Genomic DNA, 17,524 nt, shown 5'->3' on the forward strand with positions numbered 1-17,524 from the left:
TTTAAAATTATATTTTGAAATGGTTGGGAACTTTATTTTTCTAACTTCTTTTTGCAACAACTTCAGTAAAATAAAATAAAAAATACAGCAGTTTGGTTATTTTGAGAAAAGAGGATTAATTGATAGTAAAAAAAAATCCAGTTGGTGTCTTGATCGCCAACTGGATTCCTTATATTGTGTGGGTCCTTTGGTATTTCTACCCACCAGCACTGGAGTGCAGGCTTAAACACTTAACCTGGTGAGTTTTTTGTAACTCTCTGAAGCACTGAGCAGTTAGAGTGACTCACTGTGTTGGAAGGTAGTACAGGGCATGAAGACTTTCCCCAGCCATCAGTACATTTGGCCCTCCTGGAATCTCTACCCGCACCAGGAAAATCTGAGCAGTGTGTCTGAATGGTTAGTGTGGGCCTCTCTGATCCAGCCATAACCTGGACACTTGGTAACTGAATGAGCAGTGGGTGGGATCAGTAAAACAACTCTTGTAATAGCTCACTTACTTTGAAAGCCGTATTAGAGTCCCTATAATTTAGATGCAACTGGACTGGACATGCAAAGATTCAAGTAACTGAAATCTGTGGGTTAGGGTTGTCAGTACATAGCATATCAGATGTTCAGATGTCACTCTGCCTGTCAAGCATTCTTAAGGTGGGGGAAAGGGAGGAAGTCAGACAGCTGAGCAAGAGCCTAGAATCAGAGTATCAAAGTAAAAGCAACAGTTGGACCAGGATAGGATTACCGGTGCACGGTCAGTATGACTGATTTAGCAAAAGGCAATGTAAATTAGACACTGATGACAAGAAGTCCAGCAGGAATGTCCAACACCTCAGTGAAACCCATAATCAGTTTCCAATAGGGTTGAATGTTTCAGAGTTTCTCTGGGGGCCTGTGGGTGATAATAGAGTAAATTCTTTTACCAATAACTTTCAAGATCAGCACCAGAGGGGCTAAGGCAGAAGTCTAAAAGAGGTGGTGTCCCCTACTCAGATTAACTACCCTTTGAAACAGGAATAAAACCACAGTCCCCTCTAAGAAGGGTAAAGCAAGCAAAAAAAGCTGGGTATTTGGCAAATGCAGTAGGACCCCCATATCCATTGGACCAGTAGCCACGGTTTCACTTTTCCAAGGTGTGAAAATGTTAACAATTTTAAAAGAAAAAAATCCAGAAAAATACTATTTTAACATGTATTATCAGAACCAGGCACTAGGGGGAGCCCGAAACCATGCTATGAATACTTGTTAGTGAAGAATACATAGCATGGTCCCTGGTGCCCTCTTGTGTCCAGTTCTGTTAATACAGTGAAAATAATTTTTTTCCTGTTTCCCCCCTCTTTATATATATACAGGGTTCACTGTTATGCGTGGTTTTCAGTATCCGTGGGGGCTTGGAACCAATCCCTAGCGGATAAGCTCGTCCTACTGTACCCGAATGCTGCCAGCCTTCTGTTGGCTTAAAAGCCAATATATAAGGAGATGCAAAGTTTCAAATAAACATGGGTTCTGTACAAACAAAACATAAGGATGGATTCTGGGTAACCATAAATGACCAAGATCTTTAAAAACACTTGGTTAGATGCATGTGTGAAAATACAGAACATTTTAGGGAAAGGAAGAAATAACCACGTAAGTATTAAGAACACAGTCAGCAGGTGCAAAGTTCCTTTGAAATCCTGCATGTGCCATAGCCAAACATGGACTCATTTGCACACCTTGGCCAATGACATTTTCCTGTTGCCTAACAGATGCACAAAAGCACTGGTGCAAAAGCAGAGAAGAAATCTGCACCATTTTTAAGTGATGACTATCTGCATAAGATCTAACGTTTCTGTAAGTCAGCTCTTCAGGTGTAAGCAAAATAGAATAGGAGTTTTGATCAGTGTAGCTGCTTGGGCGAGGTTGACGCATCGCTGTGCTTCCTTTTGCTTAGGCGCTGAAAGGATACAGTAGAGGTTGCTGTGCTTGATCCAGAGGAAGTGGACCTTCCCATGGGATAGGAGTGGTGTCAGGGCAGATTCCTCCTCCTTCTGCATCAAGAGTGGCATGAAGTAGTCGATTTCTGACATGCTCACATCGCCCTTATAGTTGCGGCTGATCAGTGGCTATGGAAGAGGCAGGCAGTTGAGTGAGGCTGGTTACACATGACTGACACCTGGGTCAAAATGTGAGGCTGAGGTAGGGAATATGAAGACCTCCAGATATCACTGAACTATCATTCCAGTCATCCTAACCATGGCCTTCCTGGCCAGCAGGGCTGATGGGTAATAGATGCCAACAACATATGGGCGGACTGCATGTTCCTCATTGCTGCTGCCAACACATGATCATGGTCCATTGGTCCAGATAGGCAGGGTACAAATCAATCAATCAATCAATCAATCAATCAATCAATCATCATCATCATCATCATCATCATCATCATCATCATAATACACCATCTCATTTAAAGGTACGCTTACTAACTACTTACAGGGGTAGGGAGAAGAGACTGAGGCCGAGCGTATGGCTTCCCTAACATTACATGCTCAAAAAGAGCAAAGTTATATAGCTGGAGATGTATTGGTTTATGTCGTCATTGTTGTCCTCATTAAGCAAAATCACAACAATGCAGAAAACAGCTGATTACTAAGCATTACATGCCCCATTCCAGTTTGGAATGAATGGGAATCTCCACAGATCCTGTCTGCTTGTGGGCATGTTTTTCTTATTCTCAAACCATCATCATCATCTCAGCCCCTGAAGTCATGATTACTCGGCTCACCTTCGGCTGGCTTAGAGGCTGCTCTTGCTTCTGTGAATTAGAGTCCAGTGGCTCTTAAACTCCATGTCCACTGCCACCTATAGCAGTGATGGTCAGCTCCAGAAATCAGCCGTGTGCACAAGGTGAAGCCAAGTGTACTTCGTGATTTCAATAAAGATTTAAGGGATTTCAATCTCATTTTCAACCGCGATGGGCCCTGGACAATGACATCCTTCAAGCTACAGGCCTGGAACTGCTCTTTGGGCTCATTTAAGCTCCACTGTGTAGCAGGCTGCTGTGACCAGCATCAGCAGGATGGAAGCCAGCAGGCTGCTTTGAAAACATACCTCCTTTAGGCAAAAGGCCAAGCCTTTTCCCTCCTTCTTTCCCCACCCCTCTGCCTCTAGCAGAAGAAAAGCCAAAGGGTAATGCTGGCCCCGAGAGGGAGGATCTCAAGCCCCATTTCAGAGGTTGGGTGTTCGATTCCCCACACTGCCTGCTTGACAGGGGCAGGACTCAAATCAATAGGGGCCCTTCCAGTTCTGCAGTTCTAAGATAACAATGGTGATTTTTATTATTTCCAAGGCAGGACAGGAAGACAGAAATAGTTCTGCTGGGGACCAAGAATCGGGGGTTTCACCTCCTGGCCCTAAGAAAGATGGAAGCGGAGGAGGGACCGTGGGAGAAAAGGGAAGAGGAGCTGACAACAGGGAGCAGGGGCAGCCACCGCTCTTCTCGTGTTCTGTCACTTTTATAAAAGGAGGAAAGCTGGCCTAGTAGTTGGAGGACAGGGCCAGGATGGGTGGCTTCTTTTCCTCTCTCCAAAAAAAGTGATTGAGGTAGAGGGAATTTTTGGACTATCTGACCCACGGATCTGCAGGCAGAAGGACGGTGGGGGAGGGGAGGGGGGTCACTTCTGGAACTTTTCCACTTTTAGAGGCGGTTCTTCACCAACTAAGTCCCAATATGAAGCTCTCGACGCTCACGCACCTCCCTTCGAGGCCGAAGGGTTGGACTCACCTTGCCTTTCAGGTCAAGGATGAAGACTGCCGAGGCAGACATACTGCTTGTGCCCGCTTCCTCCTCGTCGCCTTCGATCGCTCTCGGCAGCCACCTGGGCCAGGTAAATGGGCTGCGCCTACAGGTGAGCTGGGCTGCCTTAAAGGGGAGGTGATCGCTGGCAGGGGCGACAGAAATCCTCCGACAAAAAAGGGAAGGAGAGGAGTCATTTATTTATTAAGTGTAGGCGCTTGCAAGGTGCGGCTAATTTTTCTAAAAGGAAAGGAAGCCATCCTTCCCTGACGCGCTCTGCCGTTGACAGATGGCAAACGCTGCGAGGTGAGCCCTGCTGAACTTGTGACGGCTTACTTTTAGAGTAATCATGAATGCCAAATCGCAGCACACACAAGAAAAGGGTAGGGGATCAGCCACGGGAGGTGCGAGGATCAGAGTTCAGGTCTCTCTACACAGGGCTGGTGAGAGAGGGCGGTTCGGAGCCTAATAAGCTGTGAGAGAGATTTAAACGCTTCGGACTCTCCCTCCGGCTCTCTCGCGCGGGCTATCTTAGGCAAGCCAAGAAAAGTCGATGCCCCTTATCTCCAGTTCTATTTACTTTGACAATAGAATTATTAACAAACACAATTAGAGAAGATACCGAAATAAAAGGAATACAGAATAAAGAATAAAAAGTGAGTGAATTTATTAGCAATTAAAGATTCAATAACACGTATAGAAAATATTAAAGTGCATTTAAAAACGTATGAGGAAGTAATAGGGTTAAGAGTGAACTGGAGCAGATCAGAATTTATGCTAGCCAACTATGATAATAAAGAGAGGAGAGAAATGAGAGTTAGGTTTAAGGGTGAATTAAAAATAGCATCAGATATTAAGGGATAGATCTTACTCGGAATTGTAAAGATATAAAAATGAACCAATTAAGGAACAAATCAAAGAATATCAAAAGTTGAAGTTATGGTTTGGAAGAACAGCAATCGTAAAAATGAAGATAATCCCCTTTTTAAAAAAAATTTTTGGATGTTACCCATAAAGATAGATGATAAGGAATTTAAAGAATTGCAGAGTTTGATTTGTACTGCAATGAAAATAAAAGGGTGACAATAAAAAAAATTATTCGTGAAGGCCTTCACGGCTGGGATCTAATGGTTGTTGTGGGCTTTTCGAGCCAAACATGGCCAAAGAGCCCGAAAAACCCACAACAACCAAAAAAAATGGTATTTTTCTCAAAAGAAAGGAAGTTTGGTTTTAGCAAACATTAAACTGTCCTATATAGATAATCGATTGAGACATATTCCAGAAATTGTAATAAATAGTAAAGAGATCATATGGAGTGACTTAAGAGTTTTATAAGAATCAGGATAGTGTGGAAAATATGTTTTAAAGGAAAATCTAAAAGATGTTATTAAAACTATAGATAGTCCATTTTTAAGTAATATGTTGCAACACTGGAAGAATTATATAGGAGAAAATTGAGTCCCAAGATTTCCCCGTTGATTCATGTGATGGAATTACATAATTTTCCAAAAAAAAAGTCTTAAGAGAAAAGTAAACAATGTTTTGCTAGAGCAAGGAGTTACAAAAATTAAAAACTGGATGAAGAAGATTTATAATAAAGGAAGAATAAAAGAGCTACCAGGACAGGAATGAATTACCTGGTTGAATGTAATGCAGTTAGATAACTGGACTCAGGAATGGGGGGAAAGGCAGGAGGATGTAGGGTGATGACTAAATTTGAAAAAAAATTAAAAATTAAGAAGATGGAAGGTAATAAGCAAAGAAAGAGGATAATAAGTGTAATATATAAAATGTTATTAGAGGACAAATGTAAAATAACAGCACTGAAAGAGATATGGCAAGGAGACAAAGAAATTAGTGGGGAGATATGGAAGATTTTGGGGAAAAAGAATAATGAAAAATATATCAGGGTAAAGGAAAATTGTTAGAAAGTAATATAGAAATGGTACTTAACACCAATGAAACTGAATATAATGAATACAGAGATATTAACTACATGTTGGTTGCGTTGATTCTGTATCTTTGTAGATTTTATATTTACTTTGCTATGGCATATGGCTAATGCAAATAAATGTTGATTGATTGATTGATTGATTGATTGATTGATTGATTGATTGATTGATTGATTGATTGATTGATTGATTGATTGATTGATTGATTGACATGTTGGTGATTTAAGAAAGAAAGGGGAACATATTACCATATGTGGTGGAGATGTCAATACAGGCAGAAGGAATGGACAATTGTTTTTAATTAGATTGAAGAAATCATTGGGATGGATATATGAAGGTTTCCAATATTAGCTTTGTTAAATATATTTGGAAACAGTCAATTAGAAAGGAAAAATGGAACTGATGATTATTATGTTAGCAGCAGCAAGACTGATATTTGCTAGGAACTGGAAGAATGCTAATCAGTTTAATATAGAGGAATAGTAAAATTAAATGTGGAATTTTACTATTAATGATAAATTAACCTGCAAATTGAAAGTTAGAAAAGGATTATCGAAAGAAAATAGTTTTAATGAGATTTCAAATGCCTTTTTAATGCATGTATTTAGTGAACATAAAGGTTAACACCAACACAAGAATCATATTTCTGGAAAGAGATGGGGCACATGATATAAAACAAAATAAGATGAAATTTTAAAATGAGAAAAAAATCCCAAGGATGGTGATTAATACTGTATACTTGAGTTAAGAGTGAATTTCGTTCTACATTTTTGTTATTACACATTGTTTAAAATATCTTTCCCCCCTCATTTTATTTATATTTTAAAAATAAAAAACCGAAAACCCTGCAAGGTGTGTGTCGTCAAGTTGGAGCTGACTTATAGCTACCCTAACCAGCCTTTCAAGGTAAGTGAGGTATTTAAGGAATGGTTCTACCAGTTTCACTCCCTCAATGAGTTTCCATGGCCAAGTGGGGATTCGAACCCTGTTCTCCAGAGCCCTAGTCCATCACTCTGTCCACTACACCACACTGAGACATCCTTTTAGTCCCATATTTAGTGCCTTTTTAGTCCCATATTACCAGGGTGTTGATGCTACTTTGAGACTGAGAGAAGTGGCTTGTCTAGGGTTACCCAATGGCTGTGATAGCTATGGTGGTATTGAACCAAGGACCTCTTAGCTCACACACTTATTATACATTGGACCCTCTACTTATGGAATTAATCCGTATTGGAACGGTGGCTGCAAGTCGAAAAGTCTGTAGGTCGAGTCTCCATTGACCTACAATGCATTGAAAACCAATTAATCCCATAACTGACTGTTTTTGTTCCATTTTTGTTGCATTTTGGTTTTTTTCTGGTCTGTAGGTTGATTCTCCGGCTGCAAGTCGAACCTAAATTTTGCAGCCAGAGAAGTCTGTAACTCGAAAAGTCTGTAAGTCGAGGGTCCACTGTACTGTACAAGCTAGTATACTATGTCAATGGGATAAGATCAAAGAGGGAATTATAGGGGATGTACTCACTCAGTTTTTTTCCTAGGTTATTTAATAGCTAAACCCAAACTTAATGGGACTTTCTTTCTGGTAAGTATGCTTAGGATTTAGCTTGTATATCCAGCCCTTCCACCCTACACATATCTGCCTACACATCTATACGTGTTTCCAAATCCTGTCCTCATTGCCATCCTTGGAAGGTGTGGTCAGTGCGGAGAAAAACATATGCCAGTGGTTGGCCCTGGCATGTTCCTTTGTATTAGAGAAGAAGCAATATAAAGACAAAAAGATAAATTAAAATTGAGTCCACTCGAATTACAATCTCTTTCTCATCTGTAGTAAACACCAGCTATCTCATTGTGTCCAGTACAGAGCGAGTTGTCTCTGTTCTTCACTAGGACTGGAAATGGGTAGGAAAGAATGCAGAAGCACTACAGGAAAACCAGTGGCAGCTTTTGCAATGTGAACCATGGTTTTATGTCACAGTTTTGAGATGGGAGATTGGATTTTAATTCCAGACTACCATAAAGATGGGCAAATTGGCATCTATTAGGAGATCACTGAGTGATCTTCTGAAATAGCTCTCCAAAGATCTCCAGTTCCCATTCCACTTGTTTTAACATTACAAACCACAAAATGATTCCCTTTGTAATGAAATGAAGAAAGTCATGGCATGGCAGGGAACCTGCAGTGAATTTTTGTATGGGAAATTACGTGTTATATTAAGTTACAGTGCACAAAATGAACATCTGAGTTCAAAATAATTTCATTCTAAGTGTATATCTTTGACACCTGCATCCAGTTGATAGATTTCAAGATGTAAGTAAAATGTGGCCCTGTCAGCCGGAAGTCAGCCCATGCCTGGTGCAGGATACTAGAGAGGGATCAAAAAACGGGGGTCCAGTACCCTATTCAAGAGACCTGCAATATCCCCCTATGTGCACACATGGGTACATGTATATGCCGCTTCAACAAAATGAAACAAAACTACAGATGTGTAGTGCATAAGCAAAATCTCACATTGGAGCAGCCACTTTCACAAGTGCACCTAATGGGGACATGGAAGAGGGCCTTCTCTGTTGCTGCTCCCAGACTTTGGAACTCCATCCAAAGTCTGGGAGCATCTTTCTCCTCAGGCAAGCTTTCCTAGAGTGACTCTCTACCTGACTGGAAGTTTTGAATGGATTATTGTAGTTTACTGCTTTTAATGTGTTTTGGTGTTGTTTCTGTTTTTAGTACGGTATTTGTCTGATCTTTTTAAGTATTTGTATACTCATTGTTGTTTGCTTTAAATACTGTCTTTTAATGATGTAAAACCACCTTAGGTCCTTTTTTAAGGAGAAAGTGGGGTAAAAATATTGTAAATAAATAATATTTACCATTAAATTTTTTTTTTGCAGGAGCTTGTTAGTTACCTTCAGAATTATCTGGAGGTTGAGCCATGGAGGATATATCAGGGATTTCCTACCAACTCTCCTCAGACTGAAGAAGCTACAGTGGACTTACGGAATTAATCCGTATTGGAACGGTGGCTGCAGGTCGAAAAGTCTGTAGGTCGAGGCTCTGTTGACCTACAATGCATTGAAAACCGATTAATCCGTAACCGGCCGTTTTTGTTCCATTTTGGTTTTTTCCCGGTCTGTAGGTCGATTCTCTGGCTGTAAATCAAACCTAAATTTTGTGGCCAGAGAAGTCTGTAACTCGAAAAGTCTGCAAGCGAAGCTGTCTGTAAGTCGAGGGTCCATGGTACTTGAATGAGTAGCAAAATGTTTCAACCTAACAACGAAGAAGTCCAGTTGCTGTGACTCAACATCCAGAGAACCTCACCTGGATGACTTAGAATCTCCACAGATATATTCCTCCAGAATTCTTAATGAGGGGGGAAGTGTCCATGTTAAAGCTACAAAATTTGTACTTAGAAGTTTTAGGACAGTCCTTCTCACCCTTGGCTAATCCAGGTGTTCCTGGACTACAACTCCCAGAAACTCCAGCCTGCACAGCTGGTGGTGAAAGCTTCTGGGAATTGCAGTCCACGAACACCTGAGTTACCTAAGGTTGGGAACCACTGTTCTACGATGCAGACTGCAAGCTTGAAATATCAGCTTGAGCTGTAGTGGTAAGAGGATTCAGTAAGAGGGATGTAGAATCAATGGTATTTTCCCCTGGACAACAGGCTGCCGGTTAGCGAACTATCCATTGCCTTTACTAAAGGCACATCACTCCAAGCCACCTACTGTACTGTCTAATAAAGGCATTAAATACTGTATAGTAAAGAGCATTGCCCAATCTTGAATTTGGACTCTTCAAATAAGAGGGCTACTTCCCTGCCCCTGTATTGCTTTAATGTATTCTCCATGGAGTGGGGGGGGGGAAGAGTCTACACCTCATCTGGATGGCGCTTTTTAACCTTCTTGAGCTATAGACAGACAGCTGCCTTGTCTGGCTCTGGGCCAAGGGAGAGGCAACCCAGAGGCATGTGCTGTGTGACCCATAAATAGGCTGCCAAGAAGTGGAGAATAACAAAGAATAGACGTAAGGGATTAAAACTAGCTTCAGTAGCCTTGTATAAAAATCACCAACCCAGACTGCCAATCCTTTTCAAGAGGGCTGCACACAAGGTCCTTGAATGACTTTGATAAAGTGAATATTAAAGAAGGCAAAGTTTTCAAACCATAGCACTTTTTATCTATGAAATATTCAGGTGGGGGATGTATCTGAGTATCTGTAAATGTGTGTGTCACAGTGTGTGTGTTTAGGGCTTCTCCCACACATACTAACAAAATGTTGGGCTCAGTTGTGTTGTATATTGTATCCTTTCCCATAGTGAAGTCTGGTGGGCTTTTCCTTGTGATGGCACCAGCATTTTAGAATATGCTGCCAAGTGATTATACCCCCGACAACTCCATGGCAGGTGTGGGATTGGATATAATCGCTCTCTTGCGCATGTGCATGCACACACACACATGCAATATTTATATGAATGAATGAACATGCCGGATATTTCTTTGGATACTTTCGAGCAGAAAAACCGCTAATAAATATCATAAATGTAACAGTCATGATTCATTTCATCTCTTCCTTTGCTAGTTATGAGCTGAAGTCTCTGTATTACCAGAGGAAGTTTTGAAAGACATTGCCAAGAATGAGCTGTGGGAGAAACATTGCTGCCAGGAATTTGCAGGGATGAATGTACCTGGGGGTGGTGTGTATGCGGATGCATCTGGGTCCTTCTCACAATGCCAGTCATTGTTAAGTCTAGCGAGGAGAGCTGTGTGTGCATGCGCGCATGGAATAAGTCCCTTGTGGAATGTGCACAACTCCTCCATTCCAGGCTATGTTGGTTATGCTGAGCCAGAGCCACAGAATGCCCCGTTGACATGAAAAAAAGGTGGACAGAGGACCTCTGAAACCTGGTGAGAGATATAGCACAAGGAACGTTCCTTGCCCACTTTCAAGGTAAGAAGATAGTATCCTCAGGCTTAGTGAATTAATGTGTCAAAGTCTTGCCTCAAGCAGGCACTGGGCTCATGGGCATCCTGCCACCAAACAGCTGTATACAAAAGGGCCTTGTTAAGTCAGGCCACCGCTTGATCCTGAATGACATCCTGTTTCCATCAGGGGCCTGCCAACTGAAGGCCAGAAGCAACAGCCAGGGCATCGGTTTGGAAAAGTTACTTCTGGGGTCTGTAGCCTGTGGCATTTTCCAACTGGCATGACCAACAATCCTGCTAGCTAGGCAGTTTGGGGAGCTGAAGTCCAAAAAGTAACTTTCCAAGGTCTCGTCTCATTCCAGTAACTGACATTCAGGCGCTCAGGGGCCAGAAACAGCCATTAGAGATAGCCTGTCATTGAAAGAGAGAAGTTCTTGACTAATGTGAGAATTTATTTCATTTAGTCATGTGTCTGAGTGTGACAGCACTAGATTTCTCTCACTTCTGGGATTATGCAGATAAATTTGCTTTATTTGATGATTCATCTTCAAGATGTCTCATTTGATAAACATGGAAAGACTGCCTCAGTGCCTCTCTGCAATTCAATGCGCTTTCAACTTTAATTACACCCCCCCTCTGATGTTTCTTTCCAGCCTGAGTCTGGAAGTTTAATTTAGCTATTGTTTACTAGTGTAAAATCATTATAGCAGATGTCCCCACCCCCCAGTCCGCGGCCCAGTGCTGGTCCGTGGCCTGAGCCAAACCGGGCCGTGGAGACAGACTTCCCACATCCCCGTGCATGCACTCACCCCTGCACAGCTGATTTGCGCATGCTGCACGTGCACGTGTTAGCACTGTGCCATCATTTGTGCATGTGCACAACTGAGCGAGTGTGCATAATCGCTGCACCACCGTTTGGGCATGCACACATGCTCATTCACACTCAATTGTTCACACATGCCCACGAGCTTGGGGGGTGCCCTGCCTTCCCCAGCTGGTCCACGGGGTGAAAAAGGTTGGGGACCCCTACCATAGGGGATTGGTTTTATGATCCAAATAGGTGTGGCTCCTGTGCGAAATCAGTGCAGGAAGCAACTGTTGTTTTGGGATGCTATTGTTTGGGGACTGCTTCGTGAAACCTTCTGGAGGTCTCTTGACCGTTGGATCGGACCTTGATGGAAATCATTCACGACCATTGTTGTTGAAGAGTACATAGCATGGTCTCTGGGTACCTCGGTTGACCGGTTCTGGTGATGCAGGTGAAAATACATGTTCTTGGATTTTATTTTACTTTTTGACCATTCTAGGTAATGTGTTCTCGATTATCCAGAGTTTTCAGCATCCGCAAGGGGGCCTTGTAACCATTCCCCTGCAGATACGGGGGTCCTACTGTGCTTTCTGAATCAGAAACTTTACTTCTGTAGTGTGTTATGCATACCCACCCATACAAATTGCTTCCTTACCAAAATGCTGATATTGTCACAGCCAGCTGAACTCACACAACCTACTCACACAAGTAGGAGAATACACTATCGTCGTTTAGTCGTTTAGTCATTTCCGACTCTTTGTGACCCCATGGACCAGAGCACGCCAGGCCCTCCTGTCTTCCACTGCCTCCAAGAATTTGGTTAAATTCATTCTGGTAGCTTCGATGACACTGTCCAACCATCTCATCCTCTGTCGTCCCCCTTCTCCTCTTGCCTTCACACTTTCCCAACATCAGGGTCTTTTCCAGGGAGTCTCCTCTTCTCATGAGATGGCCAAAGTACTGGAGCCTCAGCTTCAGGATCTGTCCTTCCAGTGAGCACTCAGGCTCTATAAGGAGCTAAAATTCCCAAAGCCTCTCAATATAATAATAATATAGGCATATTCAGAATTAACGCCTCTGGAGTAGAACAGGCTAAACATGTTCAGCTTCTTCAGTATTTCCTCACAGGCCTTCATTTCCAGTCCCCTGATCATCCCCAGGGCAGTAGAAACCATCATCCTGGACATGACTACAACAGAACTCTTTAAAATGTTGAAAGAGAGAAAAAGCCTAGCATTGTGGGAGAAGAGTGAGCAGAGTGAAAGTCTGAATTAGCCCCAGAATAGACCTGCAAGGGAAAAAACGGGGTGGGAGGGAAAAGAAACAGAAGAGAATGGGGAATTGTTGGGCATTCTAGGAGAGGGAAAAAAGAATCATGACAGCTGAGTGGAAAGGAAGACTGGGTCACTGGATGGGTCCATGGGCGGACCTCCAATGTTTAACCCTCCTGCTTTGCAGATTCTTTACCAGCAGAATTCACGATGCCACAAAGATAGTTATGTTACATTTGCTGCATTCATAGACACATGAACCACTAGGTGCTCAGAGGCAGCCACTTCCCCCAGGCAGCAGATTTTGCAGTACCAGTGGATTTTTGCAGTCTATCCAAGACATGGATCCACATCAGTTTTCATGTGCGGTCATCTCCAAATTATTGCCCATCTCCATTTCCTCAGTTGTGGTACTGGCGTGAGAGTTTGGACTGTGAACTCCTTTGAAGTGGCATATTTTCTCCCCACTTGTACTCTGCAGGGAGCTGTCCATGGAGTGCTCATGGTGTTGATGATGAATATGAGGCTTGCCAGGTCTCAGAGAATGAGCTGCAGTGCCAGGAAGTGGCTGTGCTTCCCTGAATCTCCAGGCCAGGCAGACAAATGTCAGGAGCAATGGTGGAAGGGAAGGAAAGAGTCTCGTTTATTGTTACGGGGTGCTCATAGTGTTTGGGTACACAACTCCCTCTCTGAATGGCACCAGGGTTCACTGGCTTCCTGCATGTGTTGGACACATAATATATTTAGGGAGTCATATAGGGGACTAACGGTGCCTCTCCCACTCCTTCACGCCTGCAGACACATTACGTTCCCACTGTTGAAGAGGCTCGCGCCTCTTGTGACAACACAAGGCCCCCCACAATGACCTCACAGAGACCCATCCCACGGCATTGGGCCCCAAATATAATGAGGGGATGGGGAAGATGCTCTCATGAAAGCCCCTGACAAACAAGACAACACTTCAAAACCATTCCAGAAAAATACAGTGGTGCCTCGCTTAACAAGCACTTCGTTTAACGACGAATTCATTTAGCGATGGCTTTTTCGGAGTGATCTTGCACTCCGTTTAACGATGTTCCCTATGGGCGATTTTCGCATAGCGATGTTTGGAACCATGCTTCGCATAGCGATGACAGTTTGGGTCCCCCTGTTTCGCTTAACGATCGTTTTGACAGCCTCCTGTTGGCTGTTTTTTATATGTTTAAAAATGTTTTTAAAATGTTTAGAATGCTTGAAATCATAAGTGCACTTAATAAACACTTTGTTAAACTAATTCGACTTTGTTCCGACTCTTTTTAAATTTGTTGTAATTTCCCCTCCCCCATTGAGATGCAGTGAATAGGTTTCAATGCATTTCAATTGGGGAACCGCGTTTTGCTTAGCAATGTTTCCTATGGCGATTTTCACTTAAGGATGGCAATCCGTTCCCATTGGAACGGATTATCCGGTTTTCAGTGCATTTCTATGGGAAACCGTGTTTCGCTTAGCAAAGTTTTCCCATAGCGATGATTTTTCTGGAACCAATTAAAATCGTTAAGCGAGGCACCACTGTACTTTTATTGGTTTTTGAAAAGAGGCTAAATGGGTATCCCAGTCCTCAGTGGAGACAGCCCGGCTCAGCTCCAGCAGGACGCCTGCCGTCTGGTCCCTCGCCTCACCCTGGAGAAGAGGAAGCTTGTGGCCCTACAAGTGAAAGAGAGAGAAAAACAACAACTAAGGGGCAAGTTCGTCCACTGCCACCAGTGGACGAGCAGATGCTACCAGCTTCTGTCTGCCAACGTCCACTGACTTCCCCTGGTCCATTGCCGATGTCAGCCAGCTTCAAGCCACAGATCTCAGCCAGCCTCGAGCTGTTAACTCGCAAGCCGGGCTGCCCTCTGGCCACTGGCCTCCCTTCTGGATTCCTGCCCTGCCCAGCAAGCCCCTTTTATCTGCCAGCAGAGAGGTGGGGCCCCTGTGAGGTCACAAAGAAATGGGTTGGGTTCCCAAGGCAGCAGCACCCTCAGGATTGGCTGTCCTGAAGATGATGTCAACAATCCCTCTTATCATGTGATTTACCCACAGAAGCTTGCATTTTATATAATTTTATTAGTGGCCTATAAATGGATCACCTGTCACCAATCCCTCTGATTGTTAAATCTCTCCATTTTGACCTTCTGACAGGATTCTAGGCTGGCGCTCCAAAAAGCTATCTCCCAGCATCTGCACAAAGAAGGAACTTTCCTAAGCTCTGAACTAGGGAAAGAAATGAAAGTAATAATTGAATAAGGATGGGCACAGTAACACAATGCAGCCTTTGACTCTTTTGGGGGGGGGGGTCTCTCTCTCTCTCTCTGCCTCTTTTTTTGACACTTTTACTTGTCCTTGCCATGAAAAAATAGCATAAGGAGCCAATTTTAAAAAGACCTAAGTGCCCCGCCACCATTTGTGCACTTACACACACTCATTCACACTCGTTCGCACATGCCCATGAGCTTGGGGGCTGCCCCACCTTCCCAGCTGGTCCACAGGGTGAAAAAGGTTGGGGATCCCTACTTTATAGAATATTCTGCAGTGGGCTCTGGAACCCTATTTCTGCAGGAAGGAGTTTTAAGTGCTGTTTGCTCAAAATTATACAGCAGCTCTAAACACTGTGTAATAATAATAAATGACCACGTGCAATCAAATTGCTGCCAACTTATGGTCATGTTTCTCAGGGTTTTCTTGGCATAAAGTAGTCAGATGTTGTTTATCAGTCCCTTCTTCTGAGGCTGCTGTGAAACTATGCAACTTGTCCAAGGCCACACAAATTGGCTTGTTCCTCAAGAGCCACACTGGGGAATTGAACTCTTGACCCTTGTGCTCCAATTCATGGAGCTATCCAGCCAGCTTCCAACTTCATAGTAATGTTTAATGGCTGGATTCCATGTTCTTCTCCCAACACAAATGATTGGTAGGGACTGTAGCTTTTTCTTCTTCTTGGCAAACTCTTTATTGTAGTCCTTACTTTTTAATATCAATCCTGCCACCTTTTGAAAGATGGAGGTCTGAACTTGTACTCCCGTCCACACCCCCCCCCCCAGTGAACAATGAACAATGGCAATTATGGGATGAAAATTGAGTTTCTTAATTTCCCCTTGAAAAGGACTAGCCTTTGATGGAATACATCTGATTCTATAGTGTGTTTCCAAGGGGGAAAACATTCAGCAGCACAACAGCAATAATCTGCACATTACCAGTCTCTTTAAGAAGTAAAATCATACTTTCTACTTTGTGGGTTTGTGTTGGTTCTTTAGAGATCCAGGTGATGGTGCTTGCTTAAAATGAGAGTGGATCTTAGCCATGTTTCTTGTCCACACTTAAGGTATTATTAAAACCCTTCTTTTCTTCTGTGTAAGAGTTCAGTAGAGAAAACTTGGGGAAAATGGATCTATTAAAAAAACACACATTAAAAGTGATGTTCTACATGACACTGTGGAGCAAGGGAGGAGATTATACTTTGATATAATTCTGATTTTTTTTTTAAAGAATAGTGGCTTAGGGCCTGATCCCACTACTATAATTCATTGGCAAAGGTTATCTGTTTGTTTATTTTGTTTTTGAAGTCCAGCTAAAGTCATGAGGATTTTAGACTGAATCCAAAAGTTTTATGTCACTGGCTTGCCACCTGCTCCGCAACTGCTGCCTGTCAAAAGAAGGTCAGTCATGGGCGGGGGTGTGTGTGTGACGGGTAAGCGAATGGACTGGTGGGGAGCAATTGAGGGGGCGGGGATGATCGGGAAGGTTGGCAAAGTGATAGGCTGGGGTTTTTTGGGCAGATGAAGGTGTTTGGGCTGGGGCAGTGATAGGGCAGGTAGGGGAGTTGTGGGGGAGCGATTGGGCAGGAGAGCAAGGTGACAGGTGGGGGGCACATGATCCAGTCAGTGGGCAAGGTGGCAGGCTGGTGCAGGGGTCATAGGACTGATTCAGGGGCATGAGGTGGGTGAGTGAGGGGGCGATCCAATGGGAGAGCGAGTAGGCAGGCAAGCGAGGGGTGAATTTTCCTTGTTCCTGTCAGGGTTGTTCACCCATGTGGAATCGATTCCAATAAGTCGATGCCACATCCGCCTCAAAATAAACGTACCTCTGGCAGAGGAGCAGAAACATTTGCTCCCCTGGCGCACGACTCACTACTTTTCATGAGCACGTACCTCGTATGTATGCCTACATTTGAGTCAGGTTTCTTTTAGCACAACCAGATACAGGAGCTGTTTTTATTGTCAGTAAGATTAGGCTCTTGGTTAACTTTGGTTCCCATGAGAAAACATGAGATTAGAAACAGGGATCAAAGGGAACTCCAAGCAGGACAGCCAGGAAAAGCAAGTTCCTGAGTTATGTTAGTCGGACAGCAACTGGCCAGAAAGGTCAGGAGCAGGGACAGTAGTATGGAGGGGGGGAACAATTGGCACCTGAATAGCTCAAAAGGATAGGATCTCTACGATTCACACCTTGAAATCTTTGAAGTATGGGGACCAAGACAGGAAAACCTAAAGATGGCCCTCTTCTTAGGGGAGAGAGGCTGGAGAGAGCAACATGGAGAGAGCAATGCCAATGGAGTAGAGAAAGGACGGGAGTTAGTTCGCAGCTGGAATGGGCAGCTAACCATGCTTTTAGGAGGAAAGAGTTAGGAAGGGAACTAAGAAATAGTGAAGCCACCATGGACTGGGTAGAGTGAAACAGTTGGTTTTTATTTATTTATTTATTTACAATGTTTTTATCCCACCTTTCTCTTTAAAAAGAACTCAAGGGGGATTTTAGTCCTCTTGGTAAATTAGTTTCTGTCTTG

General features: G+C 43.3%; 1 protein-coding gene across 3 annotated transcripts in view; it reads right to left on the reverse strand.

Moving 5' to 3' along the window:
- The window catches only part of AP1M2 (adaptor related protein complex 1 subunit mu 2), a 25,665-nt gene extending 18,911 nt beyond the window's left edge, over positions 1-6,754 (reverse strand). For 2 of the 3 annotated variants that reach the window (XM_072991639.2, XM_072991638.2), the window contains exon 1: positions 3,755-6,754. In XM_072991639.2, the coding sequence (XP_072847740.1) occupies positions 3,755-3,796 (42 nt within the window). In that variant the 5' untranslated portion in view covers positions 3,797-6,754. Of the gene's footprint in view, positions 1-1,939; positions 2,097-3,754 lie in introns of all 3 variants that reach the window. The other variant, XM_020791631.3, reaches the window with a different exon arrangement.
- Between the last annotated feature and the right edge of the window lie 10,770 nt (positions 6,755-17,524).

The sequence above is a fragment of the Pogona vitticeps genome, chromosome 2 (assembly GCF_051106095.1).
Source record: "Pogona vitticeps strain Pit_001003342236 chromosome 2, PviZW2.1, whole genome shotgun sequence".
NCBI classification, from domain to species: domain Eukaryota; kingdom Metazoa; phylum Chordata; class Lepidosauria; order Squamata; family Agamidae; genus Pogona; species Pogona vitticeps.